Genomic DNA, 16,828 nt, shown 5'->3' with positions numbered 1-16,828 from the left:
TAACAGTATAGTAGGTTTGAAATGGTTATTTTTACCCAGAACCCCTTTGTAGACTACAATGATGACTTGATTATTCATTGCTTTACACGACTCCTCAGTTTACTGGTTACAATTGTTAATTCAGCACTTGAGTAAGTTTTATTAAACGTCTTGGGCAGTTGCTTTTATTGGGATATTTTCTTACACTTTTGCTCACTGGTTCTTTTAGTTGTATTTTGTTACCACTAACTCATTTAAATTGTTTCTTTTGATGTAATTCTCAGGCTTTTTTCCAATCTTTTCCAATCCTCTGGATTTATTTTTTTTTAACTGTTTTTTTCCTTAGTTGTTCTTTTAGAATAAATTTGGGAGACGGGGAGCAGCAGAGGCTGCAGCAGATTCCTGACTCAGTACAGAAAGCACAGCCCTACGGTCAAGAGAAGATCAGTGGAGTGAAGATGAACCTTACAGATGGGAGTGACCAGTGATATACAAAGGAAGTGTGGTTGGCCCACCCATCCAGGTACCCACCAGAAAGAGAAAGGAAGAGAGATGAATTGGCAATATTTGTAGATTCCAGTCACATTATAATCTTCTGTCCATAAAATGAGCCAATGCACAAGCCTCTCATAAGCAGCTGAACCAGAGGAAGCAGGTTCTAGTTTCAAATCCACACGAGAGCAGGAAGGTGGCATGTTCTTACTATTGCTCCCTCTTGCTTTTACAGAGGATATGACAGATGATCAGAAATCAATTTGTCTGCTGTATGAAGTGAAGGTCAGCCATAAGTCTTCCCTGCTGGACCTCCTTCTTGCCTTCAGATGCCTGAACACAACTACAACACCACACAACAGCTGCTCAGGCAGCAGCTGCTGGCAACTGCTCACCTTACCCGTAAACAGGTTCTTTAGCTACAGCATCAGAGGTTGCACAACCAAGCACAACTTCCCAAAGAAAATCCACATTGCTGCAAGGCTTAAAATAAATGGCAGCCGACAGCTGCTATAGCTATTTCCTGGGAAAGGAGATGAACCAGAAGCAGGAGCATCATGGATCTGCCCCAAAAAACCCTACAGCGCAACAGAGCTGGCATCCAGCAATCCATGTGGAAGGCTGGCAGAGGGCAGCAAAGCAAACTGTGACATGAAGCAGCACGCCAATGCATCGTGCCAAGGAAAAACCCTCAGTATGCGAACTAGGCTTTCTGGCAGAGAATGTCTAAGTACTCATGCCCAAGAACAGCTCTGACAACACACTGGTTGATGTAGTTGTGCAAATATCTGGCATGAAACTACACCCTGTGTTCCTATTGAGCTTAAAAAAAAAGGCTGTTCTTGCAACTCATATTTCCTGACACAGAGGCAATTTTTCACTTTTCTTAAACCACAGATTATAAATCTGTTTAAACTGTGGGTGTTAACTTAATCTAGAAAAACAGATCTTGAATAAAAGCAGCTCTTAAAACCTAGATACATTTAAATAAAGTATCATTAGAACACTAAAGGAATTCCATCTTCATAAAATAGTAACATAATACAATGCAACTTATTTAATTTAGAAAAAGCAAACTAACGACAACAATTCAATGCAGTGTGTGTCTTTTTTTACCTGTACTATCAGAAATTGTTCTACTTTTGTTTCTTTCCCTTTCAATGTATTAGAGAAGAACTCAGAGCAGATATTCTAAACCAGCATACAAAGGATGTTATTGTATTAACATAAAACTGGTTTTGTGCTATAAGGCTAATACAGTGTTTTTATTTACTTAGAACAAATGTTTCCAACTCCAATCTCACAACACTGAAATGTCACTGTTAGTTCTTACCAACAGTTCTGTTGCAAAGATAGTGTCGAACACTGATATTTCCCAGTTGATTTGGTATCACTCGGTTGACCTGGAGGCATATTTCTGTGTCTTCACCTCTGATGTCAATTTCACCATTAACACCAAATATTTGGAAAACCACAACAGACATCTGTCAACAACATCAAAATAAAACAATATGAGATTATAAATTACATTTACAGTGGTTATTGTTTTTTTAAGTTCTGTATAAACCTTTTCCCCCACTGAAAGAAAAGAACCTTTGTATCCATAACCCTTGCTCACAGAAAAACACAAACCTTTCTCATTTCTTCTTTTCTTTTTGTAGCCATTGGCTTGACAATGGGTTGCTTAACTGTCCAAAGACAGACACTTGTATTTATAACCCACTAACACCAATTCAGAATTGGCCAGAAAAGTCATAAAAGGAAGACAAAGAAGCGTGTGACCTACATGACACCTGAAATCTTCTAAGGTTGCATTTGACTTCATGCATCTCATAAGCACAACCAAGCCAACTGGTGCCAACTCAGACCAGGTTAAAGATCCAGGACAGGCTACTACATATAAGTTATCTGCACAGCAGTCAGCCATTTTTCTTTACTTACTGGACTGTAGTAGCTTTAAAAAAAAGCAGCAGCCAGTTTCAAAAATCAGCTTTGGTATAAGAAAATATATGTCCATCATCATTGCTACTACTCTGAGCTCATTTTTATAACGACTTTTTAGTTACAATCTCCAAGTAGAAAAAATAAACTAGCATGCATTTGCGTAACAATCCGAATGAATTCTGTTTTGCCCATATTGCCTATATGCACAGATGATTGGAAATGTATTTTAAAAGAACTAATCATTTAAGTGAGCTGCTTTTTAAATTGTTTGTTTGTTTTTTAACGAAGGTGATCCACCAATATTTTAAAGCAAAGGTTGTATTACATGACTAGCATTACTAAAAAGGAAAATACGTCAGCAAGCACACAACAGATTTCAGTAAATTCACACTTTGGGCCCATATACTCTTAGGTTTCTACTTCATTACCTTAACTGATAAAAGAATATAATCTAAGAAGCACTGATTAGGACAAGGGTCAGCAAGGAATAAGTGGATAGGCACGTGGAACACTTTGGACCCTGCATGGTGTCTTGGGGGAGGGAACCTCTCTCTACATGCACTATTCTTAGAAACGTTTCTAAATGCTGGGAATTCTCTTGACATAATTATGGACAAGAAGCAGAACATCGCAGAATGGTTTGGGTTCAAAGGGACCTTCAAAGGCCATCTAGTCCAACCCCCTGCAATGAGCGCCGGCATCTTCAACTAGATCACGTTGCTCAGAGCCCCGTCCAGCCTGGCCTGGAATGTTTGAAGGGATGGGGCATCTACCACCTCTCTGGGCAACCTGTGCCAGTGTTTCACCATCCTCATTGTAAAAAATTGCCTCATGTCTGGCCTGAATCTCCTCTCTTTTAGTTTAAAACCACCACCTCTTGTTCTATTGCAACAGGCCCTGCTCTGATCTGACCCAGTAGGGCAGTTGTTATGGCCCTATTTGAAAACACTACAGAATGCTCCCAGCGCTAAGGAAACATCTCCATATAAGAGATGTCAATTACAGTGTTTCCTTTTATCTATACTTGATGACGTTAAAAAGCTTATTTTAAATATATTCAACAGAGCATAAAAGAACATGGTGAAACTACAAAATATTGCTATGTACTAAAGCAGAAATACTTTCTGACATTAAGACACCACTGTTATTTATCAACAGTGGCTGCGGAGGAGATAAAGACAGAATACTCAGTGTAACTTGGATTATAATCTGCACTTGTACTTAATCCAAGTGCACTAGATGTATAGGCTCCCAAAACTATTGGAAAAAACACCTCTAAAAGCATTCATTTTAGCTCCATTTTAAGGTTTAATTTACTGAAACATGTTCTAATGGGATTTGATAATATTACCATTTCTTCACTAGTCTCATGGGCATTCTCTGAAGCAGCGCTCATGGCATCTGGAGATGACCCATCACCATTTTCAGTCACTGTGCCTCCTTCACGGGCATTTTCTGATGGGCTTTGATAGTTTGTGGCTGTAATACCTTCCACACATAGATCAGAAAAAACTCAAAGTTAGCAGAGCACAACCTGAATCACCCCTGCATTAAGAATAAAGTCAATGCCTGTTACTGTATGTGTACATGAATTAATTTATTAAAATTAGTTGAACAGCCTGTTAAACAAACATTTACAACTGAACTGGCAAATCCAGAAAGTTCCACATTCCAGATGCTATGCAAGTGAGGAAGGGTATACTGACAACACCAAAAAAAGCACTCTACACACATTTAAAAACTTGTGCAGGGCCTTTTTTAGTCTTCCAAATCAAATATAAAACTGATCCAGCAGAAGAAAAAAAAAGGTTAAAGATTCCAATCCATGTATCTAAAACACTGCCAGTGGCTTTAAAGCAAATGTTTGCAGGTTTATATTTAGAGAAATAAGTTATATATATTTTCATTAGAGTGATCATGGCAGCGTTTCCTTGACAACTAGAGAGCATGTAGAATTAACCTGCAGTTGAATGTTGTTTAACAAGCTAAAAAGACACATAAAGGTTATTTAAAATGGAAAACGTATTTTATGGCATACTCCCACATAACCACATGCAATCCAAATATATAACAGGTCTGTAAGTGAAGCATTCTTATTATTATTGCTCTAGCATAAAAAGAAATCCCACAGAAAAAAATACTGTCATTCTTTAGTCAAAGTAGAATTTATCACAAAAGAGGCACCAATAAAGTTTTCTTATTTCCTGACATTAGAAAATTATTTAATTGGTTTTGCTGGAGCACTACTAGAACATTACAATTGCATAAGTCCACAATACTGCAGACCATATAGACATAGTTACCATATGCCTGAATTCCTCCCTCAGATTGGGAGCAAACGCTCATGCATAAATTAGCAAAATCTGGACCAACACCTGCTGTTAGTCAATAGCTGAGAACTGCTGCGTCAGGAACGAGCTGCAAGGAGACTACCAAAGTTATCTGCCTAGTAATTCACATGGCGAGTATATGTGAAAATCCATTTCTTTTTCATCTACTCTTAAAGCTCCTTTACCACTTCAAGCACGACGGTGATTCAGAGTACAAACACTGCCAAGTCAATGGCTTTTAAGCAAAGCAGGGAACAGTTCTGCTTAATTCAGGGTTGCGACATAGCACTGCAATGCTTTTATTCTCCTCAAGAGGGGAAAATTAAGTACTGTCTAATTAAGTATCACACCATATTGCTTTCCCTTTAAATGATGTGCTGTGAATAGTCTTGCTATTACTGACTGGAGAAGCTAACAAAAATAGTGCCATAAAGTATCCAGGATTTGCTGCACTACAATCCTTTTGAGTATTACTTAGCAAAAATCAACATTTTCACATATTGCTTAAAAATATTTTCTTAAGCCTACGTACCTTTCTCCAGAAAGCTTTGGCTGTCACTTCCATCACTCTCTATCAAATGATCCTCTAGCATCATACTGTCAATAGAGATGGTATCCAGAGAGACTTGTGATGGACTTCTCTTCATGTTCTTGTAAGAAACAGAGAATGCAGGGAGGTTGGACGGGCAGCGTTCCTTAGGCTTTGCACTTTTTAAATATAAAGACATCGGGAAATTATTCTTTAAAATTAAAGGAATTACGTAGAAGTTACTTTAAAAAAATATAAAAGAACAAAATCTGATTATTCAATAATCCTTTAGCAAGAAAGGGAGATAAGCATGGAAGAAACATGCATTCTTGTAGTTATGTGTCAATATTTTTCTCCATACACACTTCATAACATTTAAACTGAAAGTAAACAGTTTAAAATAACTACCAGTTCCTTTTAGCTTTCACTGAATGTGACATTCTGCATAACTTATATCTTCATGTGATTTTCAAATTTTAACCTCCTAGATGTTCACTTCTGTTGACCATTACTAAAATATGTGGCCAACAAGACTGATTAATATTTTCAAACAGTAGGAAAATTGACTTAGTATTAGATCTTCTGTACCTTGATGAAGACTGGGATGCAAACATCCTAACTGAAGTCACCTTCTCTTTGTTGATTTCAAGCTCTTCAGATTCTAAGGCAGTTTCTGTTTCCAAGTCAGTGACTTGGTTAGGACAACCTTCAGTTGTACTTTCCTGTTCATTTAACTTATTTGAGAATATGCTTTTGTCATCCTCTTTATCAATGAAAAATTCAGTAGAATCTTCTCTCTTATTTAAAACGGATGCTGAATCCCTAGGATGAAAGCTACTTTTTTCACTTAGAGGTCCACAAACCTCCTCTGAATCACTTCTACTAAAAAGTCCACTGCTTGCTCCTTCACTCGTATCTCCCAAACCTTTATCCGATGCATCATCTGAAAATGACATCCCTTTCTGAAAATCCGTATTACTGTCTGATTTAAACAAAAGAGGATCTATCAAAATTCCTTTATTAGCTTCAGCATTCAGAGGCTTGCAGTCATTTACACAACCAAAATCAGTAATACCAGCTTGCTCTATCTTATTGCCAACTAATTTACTCTCAGAAATAAGAGCTTCCCCGTTTCCCAAAGGGGAGAGCTCTGGTGCCGTGGGACTTTCTTCTTCCACATGTGGAGACTTACAAGGGTTTCCCTGAGTCACTGGATGGAGCAGTAAGGCCAGTTCTGCACTTTTCAGCAGGATCCCAATGCAGACATCTGTTTGCTGTGCAGGTTTTCCTGTCACTGCTTCCACATCGTTCCTTAAGTTTTCCAGGAGCAATACAAGGGATTCATGGAGAAGCAGCAAAAAAAGATATTGGTAATGATTGATCTGCATGCTGACGTGTCTTTGAACGTGGACTAGAACATGTACATCTGCATCAGAGGAAGAGCTTTCAGAAAGCACCCCTGAAGTGTCTGAGATTGAAACACCATTGGTTAAAGGCTCCGTTTCAGTGCTGTAATATTCCTTTAGAAGTTTTTTACGTTGCAGTCTATTAGCAAGATCACTAGATTCACTTTTTGGAATGTTCCAAGGTGTCTGATCATGCGATAAAAGCTCTTTTTGTGACTTTGCAAATCTCACTGGCTGGCAAATCCAAAGTGAAAGTGGGAATGAGTCCACAAAGCTTATTGGTCTGCCTTTCCCACTTTTCGTTCCTTCATAATCTATCCAAAACTGGGAAAAATGCAAGGCCCAAACATCCATAGCTGCAGATGTCTTTAATGCATATTTATTCAATTTTGGGGTGATATAGCCTTTATAAACATCATGCATTTTAGTATCTTGCTCATGAGCATGTCTCTGGAAGATTGGATGCAAAAGATTAAAATTCTTCTGGGACTTAGGAAATGTGGTGAAAGTTCTACTGAAAAATTCAGAGTCTTTAAAGTTCTGAAACAAAGCTTCCAGATCAGAGTGCCTGCAGTTTGGTGAGTATCTTGTATTCGTAGCAATCATCTCTGAACTTTGAATGGAAAGTGCACGAGGTTGATCTTTATGAATTTCAGGTTTGTTTTCAGATGGGATGATGAACTGCAAAAGAGAAATATATTTCATCTAGTTATAAATATGTAGGTTAAGAGGGTATACAACAAATAAAATAATATTCATGACAGCTAAAATAAAGGAATATAATTATAATTTTATGAGAAGTCAAGTGTAATAACACAGAATAGGGATAAATCAGGCTCATGGATTATAATTTTTGTTCCCTCTCATTTTTAAGAAGGATGCTGGCACATCTGAAACTCAATGTTTACATGAAAACATTTAGAGTCTCAGGCTTTTCTTATCTGAAAGGTTTAGATTTAAGTCAGCTATATTATGCTGAGAAGCCTCAGTAACAGGCTGGCAGACAGTTTCTTCAAGTGTTTCAAGTATTTACAACTTTGAACTCCAAATTCTAATTCTCTGTTTTTCAATCTAATTTGTCAAATAGGGTTTTTCACTACACTAAGTAGTACAGTGGTTTATTCCTAAGGTAAGATACAAGGAAATAATTAAATGTGCTAACGCAGCATCATTATAAGTTTTTTTCATCATAAAAATACACTCCAACTCCTAAAACACAAAACAGTTCAGTGTACTGGATTTAACTTGCATATCTGTAGTGCAACTTTTAAAGGCAATACATACTTTATGCCAAATCCTCTATCTGATGTTGCTAAAATGGGCCTTGGCCACACTAGTTTTGCTATTATCAGTGATACTACCCTCCCTCAGAATATTGCCATGTGAATCCAGAAACATGAGAGTAAACCAGTCATCCTAAAGACACTTAGAAGATGAGAGTGATGAAACTTCTTCATATAAGTAAAAAGACTCAGAAAAAAATAACCAAATAGGTAACTGTATAATAATTAACTATATGATATGTAAACATCAGGCATGCCAGTAATAAAAAAATAATTTGCTAGAATAAAAATAATGCAATTAAGACAGGGATTAAATAAGGAACATGAATCAAGGTTTGAGGGATTTCAGAGTACTTCTATCTCATTGTAGCTTAATGGGCTACTCAGATACACTAATTCATATTAGATCAGTCTGTATTTGTAGTTGCCTGGTTGTTAGTTCTCACTAGTTGTTTTCATTCTGTACAAACCATATCCTTTTAAAGTTCCATTAAATATGCACCAAGAGCTTTACGAAGTTAACCACCTCTGCATATGCTGACTTTTTAGAACCCTTGAAACTTCTTCTGTGGGCACCATCAAAACAACTCATTTTGTTCACCTCTGAACCTTGGAAACCAATGCCCAATGCAAAAACAAAGGGAGAGAAAAAAAAAAGTCTGCTCAATAATCCTTCTCCTCCAAAGAAGACGTCAAGAGAATTAAAAGTCCTATGTTCAGCTGCAGTAATGAGAACCACTCCTTTGAGATAAACATATAGAGAACTTGTGTATCTGAACTACAGACAAGGGCCAGTGTGAAACAGAAAATGGTGAGAATTTGTTTCAGAGAAGGAAATAAGCCTTCAGATGAACTACTTTACTCCAGGTATTCAATAACAAGGGTTCTGATATACCACAATCAGAGGAACAAGGGAGGGCCCTTGCATTAATACAGAGTGCAAATATTAATTAATTAATATTAAATAATTTTCTTCTGCTATGTCAGCTTCATTGAACACAGTGAAATAATTTGTTAATACTCCCAGTCAGGTCTTGAATACAAAACCAAAATACTCCAAGGACATAGATGAAGTAGTATAGAAGGCAGATGTCTGTCTTCAAACCATCATATTCTGCATAGTTTTCCAGAGCAGCATTGCTTATTGAGTGGGTTGTTTGTTCATTTATTCCTTAAGCTGCTTGGCTAAAAGCTTTTCAGAATAAGAGAAAAAATATTTTCCTCCAAAGAACCACAAAACCCCTCCTCAGTGACAGCGTACCTTTAACATTAGTCCATCAACTCTAACATCAACATGTTCATCTGATTTTGAATTGTCATTTAACTTGTACATAGCCATGAACTGAATAAGACTTTGTTTCAAATCCAGTACAAACTGATTTAGCCAAAGAATACTTCTCTCATCCAGGGTGAACTGTAAAGCATTCAGCTGGCCATACAAATTTGGACAGGGAACTAAAAGAGAAAACAAAACAAAATTATGAGAACAAGTAAAATATTTAGAGGTTTTCATTCTGGTTTTTGTTTGTTTATAAATGAGTGCAGGCTTACATTTCACAAGTATTTTACATCAGAGAAAGAATGGAAACCCACTCCTTTGGTCTCAAAGAAGAATAAATTGTTAGAGGATACCTAAAGTGATGCTTCTTTCTCTCACTCCAAGAAAGTAACTGAATTTTTGACTGTAAAAGCTACTATGACAATTGAATGAAGTCTGAGGAGAGGAGAAGAATTTCCTCATTACAGAGGAAGGGCAGGACCAAGAAGATTTGCTGTCCTCAAGTCCCATCCCCAAGAAATCCACTTGCACTTCTGTATATGAAACAGGGCCAGCCCCATAGCACATTAAAAAAAATAACTCCAGCAGATCTTCATTACATCTTAGATACTACTGCAATGGTTTGAGTTCTTTCATGCAGCCATTAGGTTCTTTAATGCAGCTAGATAGTGTAACTGCAGAAATAATACATGCATGTTGAAGAGTGATGAATTTAGGTCTCGATAAAAATGCTGTGTTTTCAGTCTTAACAAACATGTTTATAAAAAAACATGTTTATAGGAGTTTGCCAGAAGCAAGCACCGTGGAAATGGAGCAGTCTTGTGTTCTTTCCGTTTTAGAAAGCCATTACCTATTTCCAGTTGTCAACCTGGAATCAGTATAAGTTTCATAGAGGTGAAGGTAACACACAAAATTAATGGTTCAGTACGGAAAAAAAGTCTTACTAGGAAAGTCCTTTCCATCTGGGTAGTAATATTCAGTGAATTCAACATGAATAGCTGGCATTTCTGGTGGAAGATAAAGTGACTTTTTATTACAAGAGATCAGAGCTTTAGGGGAAGAACGACACTGGTCCGCTGTTGAAACCTGTAAAAGATAAACATTAACTTCATTAATACATTACATTTTTATGAATCATTAACATTTGTAGTTGCAAACCACTGCCCCTAGCAGGGTAACATTCCACTGCTCTCAGATGTAGATCCCCAGCTACATAAAGTGCAGACAATGAGAAACACCCAGCTGCCTTGTAGTAGAAGCGATCTGCACAGAACAGTCTCACAAATAGGGCATTAATGGTACCAGATCCCCGTCCTTCGCGTGAGGCAGGAGGCAGCAGGGCACTTTCAAAGGCGTTCAGTAGACGCCTAGAATGATCCAATATCTTTACAGCAAACACTATAGCTCCTGTGTAAGAAATTATGCCAGGACAAGGTATATTTGCAAACCGTCTGTCCAAATGGATCACATACCTAGGTGATAAGGGATAAATAAGCTAGGAAAGTTTATTACACAAGCATTAGGAAGTCCTGGTACTGTCACCAGGATGGATTCCAGTACATGGGCCAATTCTTGGCTGTTTATTCTAAGCGAGGTGTTCAGCATGCACCTGGCAGAGATACGTACACTTGGCAATGCCCAAAGGTCAGCTGCATAGGACAACCACGACACTATAGAACAGTAATGCTCCACTTCCAAAGTAAATTATGAAACAAGAAAGAGGTCACCTTTTGATAAATATTTGGCCTTAAATTTCTTGGAATGTACCCTAGTTTAAAAAGTATGTTGTCAAAACAAAATTCTTTCATCCAACACTTACTAGGTCAGACTGCCAGTTCTAAATCAGCCAACTTATTAATATTGAATATACGATGATGTCTTCTTGTATTTGTTTCACTGAAAATAATGAATATATAACCTTTATAAACCTGCTTCACTCTGTGTAGCTGTGTTCAAGCTGAAAACATCTCTATATTAAAACACACACAAAAGTTCAAGTAGTAACAAATCTGTTTAGAAAAATAATATTCTGTAAATGGCACATAAACAATGACAATTTAAAAAACTGAAAATCTATTTGCGTAGAGAGGAGGAGGAGACAAGCATCTGAGGAGCAGAAGGCAAATGAAAACACCAACAGTACAAAATGATATAAAACCACTTAGATCCAGATGAAGGCTCCTGGCAGCAAGCTGCAACCTCCCACTCTACCAGAAGCGGCATGGCAAAAAAACCCATTGAAAACTGGAACAAGAGCAAGTAGAAATCACAATGACTTGTGGCACACACTAAGCATTTTCCTGAGGACCTAAAACTTAGAATAGATCCTCCTGAACCACTATCATTCTGCCTTAGAGATATAATCCTTCTCTATTCCAGTTGACTCCTATCTACACAAAAGAGTGAATCTGGACTGAAGCACAGGGGTTCCATCTGAATCTGAGGAGAAACTTCTTTACTTTGAGGGTGCCAGAGCACTGGAACAGGCTGCCCAGAGTCTCCTTCTCTAGGGACATTCAAAACCTGCAATCTGCTCTGGGTGAACCTGCTATGGCAGGTGGGTTGGACTAGATGATCTCCAGAGGTCACTTCCAACACCAACCATCCTGTGATTCTGGACCACAGGCAGCAACTGAAACTATGTACTCACTGAAACAAATGAGGGGGAAGAAAAAAAAAGAAGAGTTAAAATGCCTACTCAAAATACCATTGAGGGAAGAAGGGGATGAAGAAAAATTTAAAACCCCCTTGATTCCACATTAAAAAAAAAATCCATGTATTTTGAAAAAGATGACAATAAGAAAAGCATAAAATACAAAACAACATATCAAAATACAGGGTACCTAACATAGTACTACAAGAACATGAAATTCAGGACTTGGGAAACAGTAGAACTTGGATCCAAAACATGATTGTGATAGGGTATCATCTTAATATAAAAATCGATAAGGAAATACCCACCGATTTTAACAAAGCAGAAGCAGGCCCATAAAGGTGTAACCCAATAATGAATGAAAACACTTCTGTTAATTTCAATGGGGTCCCTTAACATCATAATTATGTAACAGTCAAGGGCAAAGTAGCCCCAGTTTTACTAACTTGAAGAAATGTACCTGATATATATTGAAATCTGCAAGTCTAACCACAATAGGACTAGACATCAGTTTGCCCTTTGGTTGTTGGGAAGATACAGAGGAAGCCCTAGATGTTCCTTTCGGTATCTGTTCCTTGCCTGTAGGAAAGAACAGTGATGGAATCATTGACAAGAACAGTCTTTTTTAGCATAATTTTAACATTTCATGGAATTAAAGCATTAGTGATATAAACAAAGTACCTGTTTGTAGGTTTGGAGGAGATACAGCAGGTGGTGATTTGGGAGGAGAATCTATGACCTGATCCTTCACAGCCTGCTTAAGCAATTCAACATTGCTTCTGAATTCATTTAATAACTCTTTGGCCCATCCACTTCTGGTTTTAGTGGCATCACTGTAATGCATCCAGTGATCGCAGCTGTCTCCTGAAAGTAGGAGGAATGGGGGAAATATTAACTCATTCAAAAGCTTGCTTTTAACTGGATAACAAGTTTCCACTATTTCACAATTCTTCAAAATATAATTTCATTGCATGCCGTATTTATAGAACAACAGAAAACAAGATAATATTGCCACCTGCCACACTAACTAATGCTCAAAACACCATTGGATATTTCCACTTCAGAGAAATCTGATGACACATTAACTTCCTATGTGAGAACATGCAAAAAAATGTTTCACTGAAAAAAACTGTGAGAGCCAGTAACAGAACAACATTCTCATGCCTATTTTTTCCAAACACATCTTCTGCCAGACTTGTGTCTTAAGTAGTTCCTGGTTCCTTTTCAGAAAAGCATTCTTTTCATCTTGGCTCTCTAGTACACAAACAAGAAAGTAAGTTCAATCAGTGCTGCAGCACACAGCCTTAAAAATCAAGCCCAGTAGAAATTCTTTTATTCCTAACGTGTTTCTGTTGGTCAAGTATTTAAACCTCTGAAAGATGTTGTGATCTCTTCAGTCCCTGTAAAGAGAGTCTAACCTGCTCAACAATACAGATGCAATTCCACTAACATCTATCAAGCTGTACATCACTCTTTATATACCAGCATGTGAAAACTTACTTTATTTGTAACTTAATGAGGTTTTGGATACTTAGAGAGGGGATGAGTAGATATGATTGCTATCAAAATAGGAAAATACTTGGGGAAAAATACATGGTGTCAAGTCTAAATGCAAAGATTTCAGCATGGAAGAAACTTTAAGGGAGAAGCCTATCACAAGAGGCGACATTTTTCCCCACCCTCACGGGCCTAACAGTCTTTTGATGGTTACTCACATCTTTCTAGATAAAGGAGGAAAACAGAAAGAGAGCAAGAGGGAAAAGAAACATTAAATTCAAGTCCATGAAGCTGGGATTCTCCAAAAAAAAGGCTGAAGCGAGGTCACCCCAAGCAATATGCACATAAAGTCTGAAGTACCTACAGGACAGCAGCAGTACAGGGAAAGCTCTCAGACCCCTTTCTGGGAAGTCAGTATGTGGAGGTGCCTCTCTGAAGCACTTGCACACTAACACATGCAGCAGGAGGAAGGAGCACATGGAAGAAACATTTAAACAGATCAGACATGCGCCAGGCCATGGGATCCTGACGAGATGCATGCAAGTGCTGAGAGAGCCGCTCAATGTCATAGGCAGGACACACTGAATTATCTTTGAGAGGCATCACTGAACAGTCATCAGGAGAGGTTCCTCAGGACTGAATAAAAGCAAACGTCATTCCTGTCTTTAAGAAGGACGGTAAGAGGAACAACAGGCTGGTCAGCCTCACCTCAAAGAAGGCAATGGAGAAAGGTAACAGAAGGCAAGAGGTCAAATAATCCTGGAAAACATTCCAAAACACATGAAGGATAGGGAAGTAATTGGGTGTAGACACACATGGATTTATGAAGTTCATGCTTGATGAACTTTACAGCCTTCTTCTATGAGATGAGGCTTGATGGATGAGGAGGGAGCAGTAGATCTTGTTTATCTTAACTTTAGCAAGGCTTTCAACATAGTCTGTAACATGCTCAGTGACAAAATTATGAAATACTGGCTAGGTAAGTATATGGAGAGTTGAACTGGAAACTGGCTAAACTGTTGATCTTAAAGGGTTGGGATCAGCAGCACGAAGTCCAGCTGGAGGTAGTCATCTGTGGTGTATTCCCACGGCCAATACTGAGGTCAATATATTTTCATTAATAACCTGGATGACGGGACAGACCGTACCCTCAACAGCTTTTCAGATGGTACAAAACTAGGAGGAACAGTTGATATACCAGGTGGTTGCACTGCCATTCAGATGGGCCTTAAAAGGCTACAAAAGTGACCCAACAATAATCTCACGGACTTCAAAGGGATATCCAAGTCCAACAGCTGAGTACAGGCTAAAGGCTGATCAGCTGGGAAGCAGCTTTGCAGCAAAAAAACATGAGACAAGTTGAACATGAACCAGCAATGTGTCCTTGATGCAACGGAAGCCAACCGCACTTTGAGCTGCTTAGGAAAAGCACTGCCTGCAGGTCAAGGGAGGTGAACCCCGCCCTTTACTCAACCCTGGTGAGACCACATCCGGAGTACTGGGTCCAGTTCTGGGCTCCCCAGTACAAGAAGGCCATGGGCTTACTGGTGTGAGTCCAGGCAAGAGCCACAGAGATATTTAAGGGACTGCAACACCTGTCATACAAAGAAAGGCTGACATAGCTGGGGTTGTTTAGCCTGGAGAAGAGAATGCTCAGAGGGATCTTAGTGACATGTACAAATGCCTGATGGGGGGAAATAAAGATAATGGAGTCAGATTCTTCTCAGTGGTGCCTAGTGACAAGACAAAAAGCAATAAGCACAAACTGAAATAGAAGAGATTCCACTTAAACACTAAAAAAAGCTTTTCTACTGTGAGGGTGATTAAACAATGGACTAGGTCACCTAGTGACATTTTTTGGAGTCTCCAGCCTCACTAGACACAATCCTGGAAAGCTTACTTTAACTGACACCACTTTAATGACAGGGATTGGACTACAGTCTCCAGAAGTGCTTTCCATCCTCAGCGATTCTAAAGTTCTATATATGGAGATATAATTGCCATATTTACCTGTGAAAGTGAAAAGACAGGCCAGACTGTAACAAGAAAACAATATTTTAGTGGAGCTGGCACTGATGTTGCTACCACCTGAATTTACTGCTGGTTGCCCAGGAAGAAAATGCTTTCCAGTTTTTCATATTGTCTTAATACATCAGCTGGATCAAGAATTTCCTGTGCTGCAAAGTGTCCTGCATGATGGCAAAGCAGCAGCTTTCTCTGATCACCATCCAGCAGCGCATCAGCTGCACAGATAATGGATCTGGATAAAAGCTTCTGTGAGAGCAGGTCTGGGAGGACTAGTAAAGTGATGGATGGCTGAACAGACAGGTTTACAACATCCAGTAACACTCTGGCTTATGTTAGGGTTATCACAGTCAATGGACACACAATCTGCTTCATTTTTCTTAAGTACAATGAAAGGCTATTGTTACAAGGCCTGATGCTCAATGGGTTTGAAATTTACCCTACCCTCAGACTCCCTTTAAAGTCTTTCTGAGTGGGGTCTGTTACCAAAACAAATAAACAACAAAAACTCACAAGAACCCAATTTGCAAAGTCAATTAATTGTTAAGGGCTTCTTCCTGAAGGATTCTGGAAGGGTTAATCACAATTTGCAAGAAGACTATACCAAAATAACTACTTCTAAATATTCTAAGTATTTCTACATATTCCATAGGCCAAAGAGGTACAAAACCAAGCAATGTGCACTTGCAGCCCAGAATGCCAAGCGTATCCTGGGCTGCATCAAGAGATGTGTGACCAGCAGGTCAATGGAGGCAATTATCCCTCTCTACTCCACTCTTGTGAAACATTTCCCCCCCCCCCCCCCCCCCGCCGCAGTACTGTGTTCAGCTCCAGGGTCCCCAACATAAGAACGACATGGACCTGCTGGAACGAGTCCAGAGGAGGCCAGGAAGATGCTCAGAGGGCTGGAGCATCTCTCCTGTGAAGACAAGGCTAAGAGAGTTGGGGTTGTTCAGCCTGGAGAAGAGAAGGCTCTGGGGAGACCATATAGCAGGCTTGCAGTACCTACAGGGGACCTACAAGAAAGCTGGAGGAGGACTTTTTACAAGGCCATGTAGTGACAGGACAAGGGGTAATGGCTTTAAACTCAAAGAGGGCAGATTTAGATTAGATATAAGGAGGAAATTCTTCACCATGAGGCTGGTGAGGCACTGGAACCGGATGCCGAGAGAAGTTCTGGATGCCTCATCACTGGAAGTGTTCAAGGCCAGGCTGGATGGGCCTTTGAGCAACCTGGACTAGAGGAAGGTATCCCTGCCCACGTCAGGGGGGGTTGGAGCAGATGATCTTTAAGGTCCCTTCCAATCCAAACCATTCTATGATTCTATGAAAACCAAAAAACAGTCTGGTAACAATCACAGAAGTGTGCAGCTGTTTCCTCCTTGACCACTGGTCTAGTGTATTAATATGT

At 39.0% G+C, this 16,828-nt stretch overlaps 1 protein-coding gene across 6 annotated transcripts in view; it reads right to left on the bottom strand.

The window, feature by feature from the left end:
* Window positions 1-16,828, bottom strand: part of BLTP3B (bridge-like lipid transfer protein family member 3B) — a 60,236-nt gene that overhangs the window by 13,027 nt on the left and 30,381 nt on the right. For 4 of the 6 annotated variants that reach the window (XM_082043477.1, XM_082043478.1, XM_082043479.1 and 1 more), the window contains exons 10-17: window positions 12,577-12,759; window positions 12,356-12,474; window positions 10,187-10,328; window positions 9,225-9,418; window positions 5,863-7,361; window positions 5,278-5,453; window positions 3,767-3,903; window positions 1,805-1,955 (exon numbers count right to left, since the gene is read on the bottom strand). In XM_082043477.1, the coding sequence (XP_081899603.1) occupies window positions 1,805-1,955; window positions 3,767-3,903; window positions 5,278-5,453; window positions 5,863-7,361; window positions 9,225-9,418; window positions 10,187-10,328; window positions 12,356-12,474; window positions 12,577-12,759 (2,601 nt within the window). Of the gene's footprint in view, window positions 1-1,804; window positions 1,956-3,766; window positions 3,904-5,277; window positions 5,454-5,862; window positions 7,362-9,224; window positions 9,419-10,186; window positions 10,329-12,355; window positions 12,475-12,576; window positions 12,760-16,828 lie in introns of those variants that run through there. The other 2 variants (XR_014183155.1, XM_082043481.1) reach the window with 2 other exon arrangements.

The sequence above is a fragment of the Streptopelia decaocto genome, assembly GCF_964273445.1.
Source record: "Streptopelia decaocto genome assembly, chromosome: 1".
Lineage (NCBI taxonomy): Eukaryota > Metazoa > Chordata > Aves > Columbiformes > Columbidae > Streptopelia > Streptopelia decaocto.
This window is presented reverse-complemented; position numbering and strand designations above follow the sequence as displayed.